The sequence below is a fragment of the Acomys russatus genome, chromosome 17, assembly GCF_903995435.1.
Source record: "Acomys russatus chromosome 17, mAcoRus1.1, whole genome shotgun sequence".
NCBI classification, from domain to species: domain Eukaryota; kingdom Metazoa; phylum Chordata; class Mammalia; order Rodentia; family Muridae; genus Acomys; species Acomys russatus.
Window position 1 is genome coordinate 44,444,082 of NC_067153.1, and position 18,505 is coordinate 44,462,586.

Consider the following 18,505-nt stretch of genomic DNA (forward strand, 5'->3'; position numbering starts at 1 on the left):
TGTTTTTCAAGACAGGGTTTCTCTTTGTAGCCTTGGCTGTCCTGGACTCACTTTGTAGACCAGGCTGGCCTTGAACTCACAGAGATCTGCCTGCCTCTGCCTCCCGAGTGCTGGGATTAAAGGCATGCGACACCACGCCCGGCATAAGTACTTTCTTTATAAAAGTATAGGTTCTCTTAAAATTGAAAGGTTTGTGCAAAAGCTTTTCATTACTAAGTATATTAAGTTTCAAGGAGGTTGGACTCATAATACCATTATACCTCCTCTTATAGGTAAACAGAATGCAATAGATTTTACAGCTTTAAGTGAGCCCTCCTGGGGTTTGGTAGTTATATAAATTTTTAGTATTTGGTAAATTCCAAGATAGTTTTCAACTTATGGCCTAAACTGCCAATTAGTATTGTTAATGTCTTTAACATAGAATTAGACACTACACTTCAACTTAATAGAGAACTTAATGAAGAACTTCTAAGTCAAATTACAAATTTTTCATAGCTTCATATTTCCAGTGATAAGCAATCTGTTGAGTCCTCCACAAAAAATAATGTCTTAAAGGTGTAGTTAATGAAACAAGCCTCTGAGACAGCCTGGTTAATTTGTTTAGTTTATGTTGTACAGCAACACGTTCCCATTCAGTTACTATTGAAAATTGCAGTGTGGTAGCACTGGGCACCTATGTAGGAGAACAGATGCCAGGAGTCTAGAAAGAGACATTGCTGATAGTCCACCCTGGGGAGGGATCCCCTGCTTCAGGAAAGGATGTCAGGCTAGACTGTATAGAATCCCTTTTCTGGTTCTGCAGTTCTATAATGAGCCTACGTTTCCCTGCCATTCTGGGTGCTTTGGCCTTTGGGTTTTCAATCAAGGTCTTAGGGACCGTCAGGAAGCTGAATGAGTCCTTTTGTCAAGGGCATATCTAATTTTATTGTGCAAGGTGAATGAGTCTTGCGGCTTTCATTTGTGTAAGATACTAATACTGTTTGGGGAGGGGAGGGCCATGAAAAATAAGTAGTATGAAATGAGAGAAAATTTGTCCTTCTGTTTAGTCTGAGGTAACTGCAGGAACCCAGAGCACACACTTAGCATCTATTCCCACCATTACTTAAAAATACAGGACTTTAAAAAAAAAATACAGGACTTGACTATATAGTTCCTAAAATGAAACTTCCCTCAAATAGTGAGGAGTGGCTGTGTGTGTGTGTGTGTGTGTGTGTGTGTGTGTGTGTGAGAGAGAGAGAGAGAGAGAGAGAGAGAGAGAGAGAGAGAGAGAGAGAGAGAGAGAGAGAGAGAGAGAGACCGCCACTCAGGTAAATCTCACTATCTAATCCAGGTTGGTCTTTAACTTGAGATCCTCCTGCCTCTCTCTGAACAGGGGTTAGAGATGCACAGCCCCACATTGACCTGTCACTTGGTTGATTTCTTTGTACCTTTTGGAGAAGTGATGGGGATGGGGTCTGTATATTAGACTAGCCCCAAACTCCTGGCTGCTTTCTATCCTCAGCATCCCAAATAAAAGTATTTTGTTTGTGTATTTGTTTTTTTGTTGTTTCTTTCAAGACAGGATCTCAAAACTACGTATCTCTGGCTGTTCTGGAACTCACTGTGTAGACCAGGCTGGCCTCAAACTCACAGAAATCCTGCTGCTTATGTCTCCTGAGTGAACACCTGGTTCACAATCTGGAATAGCAGATTATAAAGAGTATATAGTATACACTGTATAGAACCAGATTTTAAAAGGGAAAGAAAAGCCATACATGTTAAATTTCTGCATTAGGGAGGCAGAGGCAGGTGAGCTCAAGCCTAGCCATAGCTGTATAAGATACTCTGTTAATATAGAGTACTGTAAAACATTACTTTACATACAACTGAATTTTCTATGACCCAAGAAATACTTAGAGAAAAGGAATTTTGTTAAAACAGCATTCAGATTTCCATACATTCAAGTAGCATTATTTTGGGGGTTTTATTTTCTCATTATGTCCATTTTCTTTTCTTAGCACAATAAATAAGGAACAATTTTCCAAGAGAAAAAACGACACACTGGATCCTGAACTGTAAGTGGTTTCCCATGAATTGTCAGTATACTCTGGGCCTTTTTTCTATGATAACTTTAGGCTAACATCTGCATATCATAAATGTTAATAGCTCGTAGGGTCTTAGGAAACATTCAGGGCTGAAGCTATCCCCTTACAGTTGGTGTTCATTTAATGTTCGCTGTCAAGCATGACACTGCTTCTGCCCACCGCTATGTTCTCTTTGCTTTTCCAATGCACACTTAGGATTTCTTCACCTACCTGTCACCTTTCTGATCCTAGGTCACTATAAGGGACTGCTTCCCTCTGCTTATTCTACACATAGATGGAATAACTCGAGGGTCTCCACAGCTACTATCTCTTGCTGCCTTTCTGGATTGAAATTTTAGGTTGATTTAATAACTGCTTTACTGCTTCTGAAATTTGCTTTCCCTATAACATTAAAACCAAAAAGCATCACTAACCTAATTTTTTTTAACTCTTTGAACATGACAGTTATCTTTTGAATTGTTCGAATTTACAGGAAATACTGGACATTGTTGCTTGGTAATGTTTCAAGATCTGTCTTTAAATTTATACGTTTCATTTCCAGGTTTGTTGAGTGCACCGAGTGTGGAAGAAAGATGCACCAGATCTGTGTCCTTCACCATGAGATCATCTGGCCATCTGGGTGAGGCTTAGCACATTCGCAGAAGTGTTGTGTCTTTTTTCCATGGCTGTATTATATGTATATGTTCAAAGCTACTGATTTTGTTTGTTTGTTTGTTTGTTTTGTTTGTTTGTTTGTTTCCCCCGAGACAGGGTTTCTCTGTGTAGCCTTGGCCATCCTGGTCTCACTTTGTACACCAGGCTGGCCTCGAACTCACAGCGATCACCTGCCTCTGCCTCCTGGGTGCTGGGATTAAAGGCGTGCGCCCCCACGCCCGGCAAAGCTGCTGATTTTATTAGGATCTCACTATGTAGCTCTGGCTGAACAAAAACATGCTACATAGACCAGGCTGTTGGTACCTCCTGAGTACTGAGATCAAAGGTGTGTATCACCATACCTAAACAAAGGTATAGTTTTCTAAGTATTTTTTTTTTTTGGGATCAGGAATCTGGCTTAGTGGTATAGCACATGCCTGCCGCAAGTTTGGCTCTGCTGAAACTTTTCCTTTAGATTGGAAAAGAATCAGTACAGACCTATTTTAAAACTATAAAAAGCAGCTGGCTAAGGAGATGATGATAATGCACTTGCCCTTTAAGATGATCAAAACAGATCTGGAGAGATGGCCCAGAGGTTAAATGCACTGGCTGCTCTTCCAAAGGTCCTGAGTTTGATTCCCAGCAACCACATAGTGACTCACAACCATCTATAATGAATTCAGGTGTGCAGGCCTCCCTCCGTGTAGGCAGAACCCTGTATATATAACAAACAAACAAATAAATAAATAAAGTTTTTTGGTGTGTGTGTGTGTGTGTGTGTGTGTGTGTGTGTGTGTGTGTTTTGTTGTTGTTGTTGTTGTTTTGGGGAGGATAACCACAAGTCCTATAATAGCTGACGAGTGTGGCGCCCACCTGTCATCCCAGCCATTGGCAGTTAGATACCCATATACACATTACGTAAAAGAAGAAGGAGCCAGGTGTGCTGACTCCAGAGACAGGCTGCTAGCTCAACATGAGTTTGAGGCCAGCCTGGTCTACAAAGTAAGGTCAGGATAGCCAAGGCTGCACAGAGAAAGTCTGTCTCGAAAAAACAAACAAACAAAAAGGAGAATAATCTGGACCATACAGTGAAAACCTGTCTCCATAAAAGAAAGGAAATCTAATGCTGGTATTAAAGCCGATGTTAATTGTAACCGCATTTGCCAGATTTGAAAATGTTTGCTGGGCAGGGCGTGGTGGCGCACGCCTTTAATCCCAGCACCCAGGAGGCAGAGGTAGGTGGATCTCTCTGAGTTAGAGGCCAGCCTGGTCTACAAAGCAAGCCCAGGACAGCCAAAGCTACACAGAGAAACCTTGTCTCAAACAAAAAGATGTGTTAAAAGTGGCTTAGCCAGGTGTAGTGGCATGCTGTGTGATCCCAGCAATTGGGAGGCAGAGGCAGGCAGATGGATGTGAGTTCGAGGCCAGCCTGGTCTGCAAACTGAGTCCAGGACAGTCAAGATAATATAGACAAGCCCTTTCTTGAAAAACAAACAAACAAACACCAACAAGAAAAGCCAGGTGTGGTGGCGCATGCCTGTAATCCAACACTTAGGAGGTATGTTACTTCTGTTGTATATGTAGGAACTTGTGCCAAGTAGGTTGTCTTGAGTCTAACTGCATATGAATGATAGATTTTGTTATGTGGTATGTTTATGTTGTATAAGCAAAGTCTTGGTTTACTTTTTAGGTTTGTCTGTGATGGCTGTTTGAAGAAAACTGCACGAACTAGGAAAGAAAATAAGTTTTCTGCTAAAAGTAAGTCACATTCTTAGATGTAAACCTTGGTTTAAATTTTTTTTTATAGCGTGGTGGTGGTGATGGTATATACCTTTAATCCTAACATTCTTGAGGAGGGGCAGTCAGATCTCTTGAGATCAATGCTATCCTGCCCTGTCTTGAAAAAAAGCATATTATCTATAGTATCTGTGTATATATGTATATATCAATTTTAACTTTATAACAAGTATTGTGGGGCATACCTCTTATTCCTGTACTTGGGAAGCAGACAGATCTCTTGAGTTTGAGACCAGCCTGTCTATATAGTGCTGTGTCAAAAAAAGAAAAAGAAAATGAGCCAGGGTCAGTGGTGCAGACCTTTAATCCCAGCACTTAGGAGGCAGACACAGACTGATCACTGTGAGTTGGAGGCCAGCCTGGTCTACAAAAGCAAGTCCAGGGCAATCAGGAATGTTAAACAGAGAAACCTTGTCTCGAAAAATCCTAAAAAGGGAAAAAGAAAGAAGGAAGAAGAGAAAGAAAATTCGCTAAAATGAAATAATTCTATCCAGGTGTGGTGGCTCACGCCTTTAATCTCAACACTCTGAGAGGCAGAGGCAGGTGGATCTCTATGAGTTCCAGGACAGTCTGGTCTACAAAGTGAGGCCACAACATCCAGGGCTACAAAGAGAAATTCTATCTGGAAAAGCCAAAAATAAATAAATACAACCTGTAGCATACTGAATATGAAACTAAAAAATAATTTACAAAGGGACTTGTCATCACAGTTTTGTTTTGTTTTTCAAGACAGGGTTTCTCTGTGTAGCCTTGGCTGTCCTGGACTCACTTTGTACACCAAGCTGGCCTGGAACTCACAGAGATCCACCTGCCTTTGCCTCCCAAGTGCTGGGATTACAGGCATGTGCCATTACACCCGACTCATCACACGTATTTCTTCCTGTTTCGGCACATGTCATAATGTGGGGCAGAAGTAAAAGTGATTGACTAGAATTATGGTCACAGGAGTGATTTCCCTCCTTTGGCGATGTAGAGTTAATTTACTGGACAATTCCAGGCTTTACCTAGGTCTTTGTGTTGAGGCATACGATGTCAGAGTTACCTTACCATTTTGAAAAAAAACCAAATACATCAGGTTAGTTGAACTTGAAAATCCACAGTAAAAAATTGAACCGTGGTAACTTTTTTCCCTACTCTTTATTTAACATTAGAAATTTAAAACCCGGGGGCTAGAGAAATGGCTCAGTGGTTAAGAGCACTGCCTGCTCTTCCAAAGGACCTGGGTTCAATTCCCAGCACCCACATGGCAGCTCACAACTGTCTGTAACTCCAAGATCTGACATCCTTACACCAATGAACATAAATTAAAATTAAATAAAAATACTTAAGAAAAAAAAAGAAAAGAAAAGAAATTTAAAACCCTGTCTCCAAAGAAAAGAAAAGAAAAATTTAGCATAGGACCACACCTTGGTAACTTTTTCCTTTTATATTTCTAGGGTTGCCATCGACCAGACTTGGTACTTTTCTGGAGAATAGAGTGAATGACTTTCTGAGGCGACAAAATCACCCTGAATCAGGAGAGGTCACTGTTAGGGTTGTTCACGCTTCTGACAAAACTGTGGAGGTGAAACCCGGCATGAAAGCAAGGTGTCTGGTCATATCTACCCTTCCACAACTGTGCACCCTCAGTTGCTGTTTGTTTCAACCTGAATGATTTGTGGTCTCCTTTCCATCTGTATTGTAGGTTTGTAGATAGTGGAGAGATGGCTGAATCTTTTCCATACCGAACCAAGGCCCTTTTTGCCTTTGAAGAAATCGATGGTGTTGACTTGTGTTTCTTTGGCATGCATGTTCAGGAGTACGGCTCTGACTGCCCTCCACCCAACCAGAGGTAGGACCTGCTCTGACAAGCTTCTCGTTTTGTGGAGTAGAGGGCGTGGCAGGGGCACTGGGTTCTTACTAGATCAAGCACAAAAGGGCAGGCTGTGATGATGAGCAGTATACCATGTGCCGAGTGAACAGAAATATGCGGCCCACATAGTGGCAGTCTTTGGTTTTTCCTGTGTTAATTTACAAATAACAGTGAGCACAGAGCACAAAGAATGGTGGTGATGTTTTTAGCCATTAAATAATAATTTGTGATGAAACCTTTTTCTCTCCCTGTTTTTGATATAGGAGGGTGTACATATCTTACCTCGATAGTGTTCATTTCTTCCGTCCTAAATGCTTGCGGACTGCAGTCTATCATGAGATTCTAATTGGATATTTAGAATATGTCAAGAAATTAGGGTAAGCATATTAGTAATTACTCTTTTCTTCTCTCTCCCCCTCCCCCCTCTATCTGTCTTCATCTCTGGGGGATATGGGTTTTTTTGTTTTTTTTTTTTTTTTTTCCAGAAAAGATTTTGCCCTGGCTGTCCTGGAGCTCACAGAAATCTGCCTGTCTCTGCTTCTTGATCCTGGGATTTAATACTTGCGCCTCCGTGCCCAGCTTTGTAATTATTATTCTTTAAAGAGAATGTGGCTTTCTTTTTTTTTTTTTTTTTTTTTTTTTGGTTTTTCGAGACAGGGTTTCTCTGTGTAGCCTTGGCCATCACATCATGGACTCACTTTGTAGACCAGGCTGGCCTCGAACTCACAGCGATCCGCCTGCCTCTGCCTCCCGAGTGCTGGGATTAAAGGCATGCACCACCACGCCTGGCTTGAATGTGGCTTTCTTCTGTTTGTCATGAATAGTGGAACCATGTCTTGAATTTGTTAGATCTTCTATGATAATGAAGCTGATGTCACCATGTATTTTTTTCTTCATTAATGGTGGTTTAGTTCTATCATTTTTGGGGGGGTGTTTTTTTTTTTTTTTTTTTTTTTTTTGGTTTTTTGAGACAGGGTTTCTCTGTGTAGCCTTGGCCATCCTGGACTCACTTTGTAGACCAGGCTGGCCTCGAACTCACAGTGATCCACCTGCCTCTGCCTCCCGAGTGCTGGGATTAAAGGCGTGCGCCACCACGCCCAGCTCTTTAGTTCTATCTTGTTTGAGGCATTGTGTACAGTTTGAATTAAAAGTTGTTGATGTTATTCATTTGAAAATGAAATTTTTTTTCTTAATCCTTTTGTGCTTGCATGTAAAGACTGAAAACCACCTGAATGTGGTGGTGTCCACTTAGAATCCCAGTGTACAAGAGGCCGGGGTTGGCAAGTAGAAGTTCATTCATATGTTAAGATCTGAAGCTATTCCTTTGAAGTATATACATTCTGGAGAGTACAGGCACCTAACATGGAGGACATTACTCCTAGGAGTTTACCTTGCACTTAGTTTGTTAGAGTGGGTTCCTATTCCTTTGCAATATAGGTGTCTTTTGTTCTTTGTTGTTGTTTGTTTGTTTGTTTGAGACAGGTTACTCTGTAGCTCTGACTGGGGACTCACTCTGAGGACCAGGCTGGCAGGCTGGCCTCAGACTCACAGACAGCCAACTGCTTCTACCTCCTAAGTGCTGGGATTAAAGGCATCTCCCACCACAACCCGGCTTTGTCTTTTGTTCTTTAACTGCAGTTTTGGGGTTTTAGGATCAAGAACTAAGTGACACTCTCTATAAACGAAATCCACAGCACTGTTCCATGGCCTTTTAAAACAAGTAGGTAGAGCTGGTCATGGTGGAGCATGCCTTTAATCCCAGCACTCGGGAGGCAGAGGCAGGCGGATCGCTGTGAGTTCAAGGCCAGCCTGGTCTACAAAGCGAGTCCTGGGTGGCCAAGATAACAGAGAAACCCTGTCTCGAAAATAAATAATTAATTAAAAAAGTAAAACAAGTAGGTAGTAAGAGAACTATTAGTGCTTAGGTTATGCCTAGTTCTAGCCTAAGAATTTGGGACTAGTTTTGGCTCTACTTGAGAGTAAGCATTTGTTTCTGTGTTGTTTTACCTTGTAATTGACAATGTAGCGCTGTGTGCAATGGTGTGCGCATATAGCCTCTACCACTCTAGGAGAACTACTGTAGCTTTCGTTAGCACAAATAATATCTTGATTACCTTCTGTCTGTCTTTTTAGATACACAACAGGGCATATTTGGGCATGTCCGCCAAGTGAAGGGGATGACTATATTTTCCATTGCCATCCACCTGATCAGAAGATACCAAAGCCCAAGCGCTTGCAAGAATGGTATAAAAAGATGCTTGACAAGGCTGTGACAGAACGTATTGTCCATGATTACAAGGTCAGTTGGAACATGGAAATGTACCACTCTTGCAATTTTTTTTTTGTTGTTTTCTTTGATAAGTCTTGTTCTGCCTTATGTGTAACTGCTATAATTATGCTAATTCATTAAAGTTTATTTTTAATACAAAGATTCAAAGTAAGAAAAACTAGGTGTTGGGTGACTGTGAGCAAAGTCTGGTAGCACTTGCCTATAATCTCATTTTGGAGACTGAGGAAGGAAGACTCGGAGAACTTCAAGACTGTCATGGGGATCTGGACACACGATCAGCAGTTTAAAGCACTTGTGGCTTTTTCAGAGGACCCAGATTTGATTCCCAGTACCCACATGGTGATTCACATCTATCCACAAATCTTTTTTGATTTTCAAGGCAGAGTTTCTCTGTGTAGCTTGGCTGACCTAGACCAGGCTGGCCTTGAACTCGAGGATCTACTTGCCTCTGTGTAGAGAATTGCAGCCTACCCTGGGCTACATAGTAGGGACACCTTGTTTCAAAAAAAAGAGAAAGAACTGGCACACCCCTTTAATCCCAGCACTCAGAGCCAGAGGCAGGTGGATCAATGTGAGTTCGAGGCCAGCTTGGTGTACAAAGTGAGTACAGCACAGCCAGGGCTACACAGAGAAACCCTGTCTCAAAAAAGCAAACAGAAAAAAAGAAAGGAGGGAACACATGGTTACAATTTAAACAGGTTCTGAGTGTCCTTCTGGCATGAACCCTACAGGATATTTTTATTTTTGCCATTAGATGAAAGCTTTTTAAGAAAAAGAAAGCATAGACAATTTTATTTGTATTTACTTGGGTTTTTGTTGTTGTTTGTTTTTTAAACAGGATATTTTAAAACAAGCTACTGAAGATCGATTAACAAGTGCAAAGGAGTTACCCTACTTTGAAGGTGATTTCTGGCCAAATGTTCTGGAAGAAAGCATCAAGGAACTTGAACAGGAAGAAGAAGAGAGAAAACGGGAAGAGAACACCAGCAACGAGAGTACTGACGTAAGGGCTCTCTATGCAGTGTCATCCTGATGTCTGTTAATACAGAAAGGAATTTACCCTTTTAGCTTAGAGGCAGAGGCAGGAGGATCTCTGCTGAGTTCGAGGCCAGTCTGTTCTACAAAGCGAGCCCAGGACAGCCAGGGTTACACAGAGAAACCCTGTCTTGGAAAACAAAAACACCCACTCTTTCTGCATATTGAGTCAGAGGCTTGACAGTTGTGCACACACCTTTAATCCCAGCACCTGGGAGGCAGAGGCAAGCTGGTCTCTTAAATTGGAGGACAGCCACAGCTACACACAGAAACACTGTCTCAAAAAAAAAAACAAAGCAAAAAAAGAGGTTCAGGACAATCAAATAATCCTGTAAGAATTGCATACAGCTTCTGGTTTTGAACTGAAGCGTATGGGCTTTGGATTACTTTGCTTTTTTTCCTCCTTATAACCAGTCATTCCCAATTTATTTGCATCAGTATAAAATGTAGGCACTTCAGGAACTGGTGTTTCTTTAACAATATTTGGCATCATCAAATTAGTTCTTTTTGTCTCCCAAAAGTAGCGCTTCCCCTGCCCCCCTGCCCCCTTGGTTTTTTGAGACATGGTCTCTCTGTGTAGCCTTGGCTGTCCTAGACTCACTTTGTAGACCAGGCTGGCCTCTGCCTCCTGTGTGCTGGGATTAAAGGTATGTGGCACCCCGGCCTAGCAAAAGTAGCTTTTAGCTTTTTGGGTTTTTCCATCTCTTTTTGCTATGTTGAGTGGGTCCTCCATGGGTTCTCCTGGCTCAACAGTCACCAGTTATCTTCTCTAACCTACTTCTAGCCCTACTCTTTTCTAGCCCTACTCCAGTCTTACCCAGTTTTTTTTCCTGTACCAATTGTCTTCCCAGATCCTGCCCTCTTTCAATCCTCTGCTCTTTTTTTCTTTTCTTTTCTTTTAAACACAGTGTTCTGTCGGCATGTTAGCCTGCAGGCCAGAAGAGGGCACCAGATCTCATTATAGATGGTTGTGAGCCACCATGTGGTTGCTGGGAATTGAGCTCAGGACCTCTGGAAGAACAGCCAGTGCTTTTAAACTCTCAGCCGTCTCTCCAGCCCAGGGATATGATTTTTAAAACCAGGCAACTGGGACTGGAGAGATGGTTATTCAATTAAGAGCACAAATTTTTCAGTCCTGTCCCAAGTCAACAACTTCTGCAAACTGAGGCTTCTTTCTTTCTTTCTTTCTTTCTTTCTTTCTTTCTTTCTTTCTTTCTTTCGTTGTTTTGGTTTTCATTTTGTTTTCTTTGTTTTGTTTTTTGTTGTTTGTTTGTTTTTCAAGACAGGGTTTCTCTGTGTAGCCTTGGCCATCCTGGACTCACTTTGTAGACCAGGCTGGCCTCGAACTCACAGCGATCCACCTGCCTCTGCCTCCCGAGTGCTGGGATTAAAGGCGTGCGCCACCACCGCCCGGCTCTCATTTTGTTTTCTTGAGACAAGCTTTCTCTATGTAGGCTTGGCTGTCCTAGAGCTCAAATCTATAGACCAGGCTGGCCTCAAGATCTGCCACTACCACCCGGATGGATGGATGGATACATACATACATACATACATACATACATGCATCTATCTTTAAAAAATAAAAACAACAAAAACAGCCAGGCATGGTAGTGTTCGTTCGCCTTTAATTCCCAGCACTGGGGAGGCAGAGGTAGGTGGATCGCTGTTGAGTTCAAGGCCAGGATGGTCCAAAAAGCGAGTCCAGGACAGCCAGGACTAACACAGAGGCACCCTGTCGGCGGGGGGAGGGGGGGGGATAAAACAACAAAAACAAAACCTTTCCTTTTTGAAAAAAAAAAGAAAGAAAGAAAGAATCCAGGCCGTGGTGACACACACCTTTTAATCCCAGCATTTGGGAGGCAGAGGAAGGTGGATCTCTATGAGTTTGAGGCCAGCCTGATCTACAGAGTGGGTCCAGGACAGCCAAGGCTACCCAGAGAAACCATGTCTCGGGGAAAAAAAAAAGAAAGAAAGAAAGAAGTGAGGGCTGGAGAGATGGTTCCATGGTTAAGAGCACCACTTGCTCTTCCAAAGGACCCAGGTTCAATTCTCAGCACCCACATGGCAGCTCACAACTATCCGTAACTCCAAGCAAGATCTGACCCCAGCACACAGAAATTAAATAAAATATTAAAAAAGAAGAAGAAGAAAGAAGAGTATCAGCTAAGAGTTGGAGAGTCTTATTTCCAGATCATCTTTAACATTTTCATTTCTCCTTTGTACTGTTCTGCAGGTAACAAAAGGAGACAGCAAAAACGCTAAGAAGAAGAATAACAAAAAAACCAGCAAAAACAAGAGCAGCCTGAGTAGAGGCAATAAGAAGAAGCCTGGTATGCCCAATGTGTCTAATGACCTATCTCAGAAACTGTATGCCACCATGGAAAAGCACAAAGAGGTGAGAGGCAGCTTCCAGGGTAGAAGAGTGTGGCAGGAGGGTTCTAAACTGCCCTCCCCACTCCGGTTATGATGAGGGTTCCAGGTTGCTGGGTATGCAGAAGGAAGAAATCCTGTGAAGGGTGGCTAGCATGAAAGTGTGTAGTGCTGGTTGTCAGTCCTGTTGATAAATTTTCTTGGGTTGCTGACTGTTTTAATTAAGACAGGGTCATATTTATAGCCCTATATGACCTTGAATTCACTGAGATCCTCTGCATTTATCTTAGCTCTGGGGTTGATAGCAGATGACAACTTTTTTTTTTTCCAGATTTGCTTTCATTTTCTTTTTCATGTTACTTCAAACCCCACTGACATTCCAGTTTATAATGGTCCTTGGGGAAAGGACTTGAATAAAGATACTGAGTATTAGCCTTTAAGATGACTCAGAGCCTGGCATAGTCGTGCATATACTTTGATCCCAGCACTTGGGAAGCAGAGGCAGGAAGATCAACTGTGAGACTAGCCTGGTCTATAGAGCAAGGTCCAGGACAGCCAGGCCTATACAGAGAAGCCCCATCTCAAAAACAAAACAACAAAAGATGACTCAGGAAACTGACTTAAAGAAACCATTCACAATTACAGTGTTCTTCACATGGCTTTATTTATTTTATTTTTAAATTTTATGTGTATGGGTGCTTGAATTTATGTCTGAGCACCACATACAAGAAGCCAGAAAAGGAGTCCTCTGCGCCTGGAGTTTGCAGACAGTTAGCCACCATGAAGGTGCTGGAAATGGAACCTGTGTACTCTGGAAAAGCAACTAGTGACAAAGCAACTCAGTTAAGAGAGGATTTCTCTGTGTTTCCTTGTCTGTCTTGGATTCACTTTGTAAACTGCCTCCCTGGGTGCTGAGATGTTTGTTGAAGAGTCCAGGCACCAGGGTCTTTCAGGATGGGTCCATTTAGATGTAACTGGTTTGTTTTAGACAGTCAAACTATATAGACCAGTCTCAAACTTAGAGCTCACCATCTTCTGCCTCCTGAGTGCTGGGATTAAAGGTGTGGGCCACCATACCTGGCTTGGGTTTTAGGCTCTTCATACCCAAGTCTAAAAATGAACGGGGATGGAGAAGAGCTGTCAGCTAACCCTGAACACACTCATCCTGCGGTGGTCTCCACTGGTGCCTTTCTGTTACAGTAGCAATGTAATTGCAGAGTCACAATCTGTTTGTCTGTTTGCAGGTCTTTTTTGTAATCCGTCTCATCGCTTGTCCTGCTCCCAACTCCCTGCCTCCCATTGTTGATCCTGACCCTCTGATCCCCTGTGACCTGATGGATGGTAGAGATGCATTCCTCACCCTTGCAAGGGATAAGCACCTGGAATTCTCTTCACTCCGAAGAGCCCAGTGGTCTACTATGTGCATGCTGGTGGAGCTGCATACACAGAGTCAAGATCGCTTTGTCTACACCTGCAATGAGTGCAAGCACCACGTGGAAACACGCTGGCATTGCACTGTGTGTGAGGTAGGTATCACATTATGGAAAGGGCAGGCTAGGCCAGAGGGGTCCCCATTGCTGAGTTACGATGTAGACATGTGTTATAAACATCTACCCTCTTGTTGGGAGCTTTACTAGCCCAAGGAAAATATATAAAATGCTTTTGAATTGTTTTAGTCTTTGTTGTTATTCTTTTGGTTTTTGTGGGGTTTTGGTTTTTTTTTTTGGTGTTTGTTGTTTTTTGGTTTGGTTTTTTGAGTCAGGGTTTCTCTGTGTAGCCTTGACTGTTCTGGACTGGCTTTGTAGACCAGGCTGGTCTTGAACTCACAGTGATCCACCCTACTCTGCCACCACCACCCAGCAAATTGTTTCAGTCTTCTAGAGTTGACCTCCGTCTTCTGTTCTTCTTTCTTCTCCAGGATTATGACCTGTGTATCACCTGTTATAACACTAAAAACCATGACCACAAAATGGAGAAACTAGGCCTTGGCTTGGATGATGAGAGCAACAACCAGCAAGCTGCAGCCACACAAAGCCCAGGAGACTCTCGCCGCCTGAGCATCCAACGCTGTATCCAGTCTCTGGTGCATGCCTGCCAGTGCCGCAATGCCAACTGTTCCCTTCCTTCCTGCCAGAAGATGAAGAGAGTTGTGCAACACACCAAAGGCTGCAAACGGAAAACCAATGGTGGATGCCCCATCTGCAAACAGCTTATTGCCCTCTGCTGCTATCATGCCAAGCACTGCCAGGAGAACAAGTGCCCGGTGCCATTCTGCCTCAATATCAAGCAAAAGCTCCGCCAGCAACAGCTACAACACAGGCTCCAACAGGCTCAGATGCTCCGCAGAAGGATGGCCAGCATGCAACGGACTGGTGTGGCAGGGCAGCAGCAGGGCCTGCCCTCTCCAACTCCTGCTACTCCAACCACCCCGACTGGCCAACAGCCAGCCACCCCACAGACACCCCAGCCCCAACCCACATCTCAACCTCAGCCCACCCCTCCCAACAACATGGCACCATACTTACCCAGGACTCAAACTACTGGCCCTGTGTCCCAGGGTAAGGCAGCAGGCCAAGTGACCCCACCAACCCCACCTCAGGCTACGCAGCCTCCTCTTCCAGGGCCTCCACCTGCAGCAGTAGAAATGGCAATGCAGATTCAGAGGGCAGCAGAGACACAGCGCCAGATGGCCCATGTACAAATTTTCCAAAGGCCCATCCAGCACCAGATGCCCCAGATGACACCCATGACCCCTATGGGCATAAACCCTCCTCCCATGGCCAGAGGTCCTGGTGGGCATTTGGAGCCAGGGATGGGTCCCACAGGAATGCAACAGCAGCCACCTTGGGCCCAAGGAGGAATGCCTCAGCCCCAACAGATGCAGTCAGGGATGCCAAGGCCAGCCATGATGTCAGTGGCCCAGCATGGACAGCCCTTGAATATGGCTCCACAACCAGGATTGGGCCAAGTAGGTGTGAGCCCTCTCAAGCCAGGCACTGTGTCTCAACAAGCCTTACAAAATCTTCTGCGGACTCTCAGGTCTCCCAGTTCTCCCTTACAGCAGCAACAGGTGCTTAGTATCCTTCATGCCAACCCCCAGCTGTTGGCTGCATTCATCAAGCAACGGGCTGCCAAGTATGCCAGCTCTAATCCACAACCTCTCCCGGGACAGCCTGCCATGCCCCAGGGACAGCCAGGGCTGCAGCCACCTACCATGCCTGGTCAGCAAGGTGTCCACCCTAACCCAGCCTTGCAGAACATGAACCCTATGCAGGCAGGTGTCCAGAGAGCTGGCCTTCCCCAGCAGCAGCCTCAGCAGCAGCTCCAGCCACCAATGGGAGGAATGAGTCCCCAAGCTCAGCAAATGAACTTAAATCACAATGCCATGCCTTCACAGTTCCGAGACATCTTAAGACGTCAGATGATGCAACAGCAGGGAGCAGGGCCAGGAATTGGCCCTGGAATGGCCAACCACAACCAGTTCCAGCAGCCCCAAGGAATTGGCTACCCGCAGCAGCAGCAGCAGCAGCAGCAGCGGATGCAGCATCACATGCAGCAGATGCAGCAAGGAAATATGGGCCAGATGGGCCCGCTTCCCCAGGCTTTGGGGGCTGAGGCAGGAGCCAGTCTGCAAGCCTATCAGCAGCGACTTCTTCAGCAGCAGATGGGGTCTCCTGCTCAGCCTAACCCTATGAGTCCACAGCAGCATATGCTCCCGAATCAGGCACAGTCCCCACACCTACAAGGTCAGCAAATCCCTAACTCTCTCTCCAATCAAGTGCGTTCTCCCCAGCCTGTCCCTTCTCCACGACCACAGTCTCAGCCTCCCCATTCCAGCCCATCTCCGAGGATGCAGCCTCAGCCCTCTCCACACCACGTTTCTCCACAGACCAGTTCCCCACACCCTGGACTGGTGGCTGCCCAGGCTGCCAACCCCATGGAGCAAGGACATTTTGCCAGCCCAGACCAGAATTCAATGCTTTCACAGCTCGCTAGCAATCCAGGCATGGCAAATCTCCACGGTGCAAGCACCACGGACCTCGGACTGAGCACCGATAGTGCAGACTTGAATTCAAACCTCTCACAGAGTACACTAGACATACACTAGAGACACCTTGTAGTATTTTGGGAGCAAAAAAAAAAAAAAAAAAAAAAAAAAAATATTTTCTCTTAACAAGACTTTTTGTACTGAAAAATTTTTTGAATCTTTCTTAGCCTAAAAGACAATTTTCCTTGGAACATGTAAGAACTGTGCAGTAGCAGTTTGTGGTTTAAAGCAAACATGCCAGATGAACCTGAGGGATAATAGATTACAAAGAATATATTTTTGTTATGGCTGGTTACCCCAGCCCTTTTTCCCCTTGTGTGTGTGGTTCAAGTGTGCACTGGGAGGCGACTGAGGTCTGAAGCCAACCATATGCTCCTGCCTGGCACCTCCAATAGGTTTTATTATTTTTTTTAAATTAATGAAAATATGTAATATTAATAGTTATTATTTACTGGTGCAGATGGTTGACATTTTCCCCTATTTTCCTCACTTTATGGAAGAATTTAAAAAAAGAAAAAGAACATTTCTAATACCAGAGGACAAAAAGGGTTAATGTTACGTAAAATTACATTATATATATATATATATAAATATATATAAATATATCAAAATACCAATTTTTTTCTCTGGGTGCAAAGATGTTCATTCTTTTAAAAACATTTAAAAAAAAAAAAAAAAATGCTTACTCTTTCCACCCCCTCAAGTCAACTTTTGTGCTCCAGAAAATTTTCTATTCCATAAGTCTGAGTGTAAAACTTAAAAGTATTAAGATAATTTGTACATTAGAGAAAAAAAATGACTTTTTCAAAATATACAGGGGCAGCTGCCAAATTGATGTATTATAATATTGTGGTTTCTGTTTCTTGAGAGAATTTTTTTGTTATTTTTACATCTAACAAAGGAAAAAAATTTTAAAAAGAGGGTAAGAAATGACTCCAGTGGGGTGATTTTAACATGCAAATGTCTGAGGTTTCTTTGCTTGCTTTCTTCTTGACTCTGCCCCACACACACACATACACTTTCTGTAAAACTTGAAAATAGAAAGCAAAAACCCTCAACTGTTGTAAATCATGCAATTAAGGTTGATTACTTATAAATATGAACTTTGGATCACTGTATAGACTGTTAAATTTGATTTCTTATTACCTATTGTTAAATAAACTGTGTGAGACAGACATCTGGGCTTCATTTCACTTTTTTTTAGTATGTATTTTTTTTTAAATATGTATTTTAGTAATCTATCTGCATGTACATTTACATGCCAGAAGAGGGCACCAGATCACATTATAGATGGTTTTAGGCCACCTTGTGGTTGCTGGGAATTGAACTCAGGAACTCTGGAAGAGCAGGTGGCGCTCTTAACCACTGAGCCATCTCTCCAGCCCTCATTTCACTTCTTTAGGGTTCATCTTTGTCTTCCAGAACACTTAGGCCTGGAGGTGGAGCTGGTAGAGGGCTTGCCCAACAGAGACAAGTCAGTCCCCAGCCAGGCCTACAAATGCCACAGTGGGCATATAATTTCAGTTCCCAGTACTCAGAAGGCAGGAAGATAAAAGCTGGAAGTCAATGTCAGCGATGTAGCAAATTGGAGGAAGGCCCAGGTACCTAGTTTATTGGATCTCGCTCAGCACAATAAGATGCCTACTCTTCAGGGCAAGAGGAAACAAGGAGTACTGGCATTCCTTCTCACTTTTACATTACTGCATTTTGATGAAGTTTTGCAAAGTTCAGGTAATAAGTATGATCTATGTTTTGTTTTTCGAGACAGGGTTTCTCTGTAGCCTTGGCTGTCCTGGATTTGGTTTGAAGACCAGGCTGGCCTCGAACTCACAGAGATCCCTGCCTCTGTCTCCAGAGTGTTGGGATTACAGGTGTGCACCTCTGTGCCCACCTGATAAGTGTGATCTATACCAGCTAAATACCAAAGTGAAAGTGCTAGTAGCTACCAGATGTGGAAGCCACACTGGAAAACCACTGCAAATCCAAGCCAGCCTGCACTGTAGAGAAGGCAACCCTGTCTTCTCAAAGAGAAAAGGCTGTTAGCCTTTGTGGTGTACAAACACTTAATCTCAGCATTTGAAAGGCAGAGATAGGCAGATTGAGTTGGAGGCCTGCCTGGTCTGCTTCACAGTCAAGCACAACACACAGAGGCCCTATCTCAACAAAGACAAAATTTTCCCCCCTGCCCTTTGATTCAGCATAGCTGGGCGTGGTGGTGCACGCCTTTAATCCTAGCGTGAGGGAGACAGAGGCAGGTGGATTGCTATGAGTTAGAGGCCAGCCTGGTTTACAAAGCAAGTCTAGGACACCCAAGGCTATACAGAGAAACCCTATCTCAAGGGGGAAAAAATGATTACATTTACCTAGTCATTATTGTATGCCCTGACACATGTGTA

The 18,505-nt window shown here is 43.6% G+C and overlaps 1 protein-coding gene across 2 annotated transcripts in view; it reads left to right on the forward strand.

Annotated features, from left to right (window-relative positions):
- Ep300 (E1A binding protein p300) overlaps window positions 1-16,745 on the forward strand; it is a 69,657-nt gene extending 52,912 nt beyond the window's left edge. For both annotated transcript variants that reach the window (XM_051160039.1, XM_051160041.1), the window contains 11 exons: window positions 1,998-2,054; window positions 2,626-2,703; window positions 4,408-4,475; window positions 5,951-6,101; window positions 6,199-6,345; window positions 6,630-6,743; window positions 8,500-8,665; window positions 9,495-9,659; window positions 11,925-12,086; window positions 13,306-13,587; window positions 13,980-16,745. In XM_051160039.1, the coding sequence (XP_051015996.1) occupies window positions 1,998-2,054; window positions 2,626-2,703; window positions 4,408-4,475; window positions 5,951-6,101; window positions 6,199-6,345; window positions 6,630-6,743; window positions 8,500-8,665; window positions 9,495-9,659; window positions 11,925-12,086; window positions 13,306-13,587; window positions 13,980-16,169 (3,580 nt within the window). In that variant the 3' untranslated portion in view covers window positions 16,170-16,745. The remainder of the gene's footprint in view (window positions 1-1,997; window positions 2,055-2,625; window positions 2,704-4,407; window positions 4,476-5,950; window positions 6,102-6,198; window positions 6,346-6,629; window positions 6,744-8,499; window positions 8,666-9,494; window positions 9,660-11,924; window positions 12,087-13,305; window positions 13,588-13,979) is intronic.
- The last annotated feature ends 1,760 nt before the right edge of the window (window positions 16,746-18,505 follow it).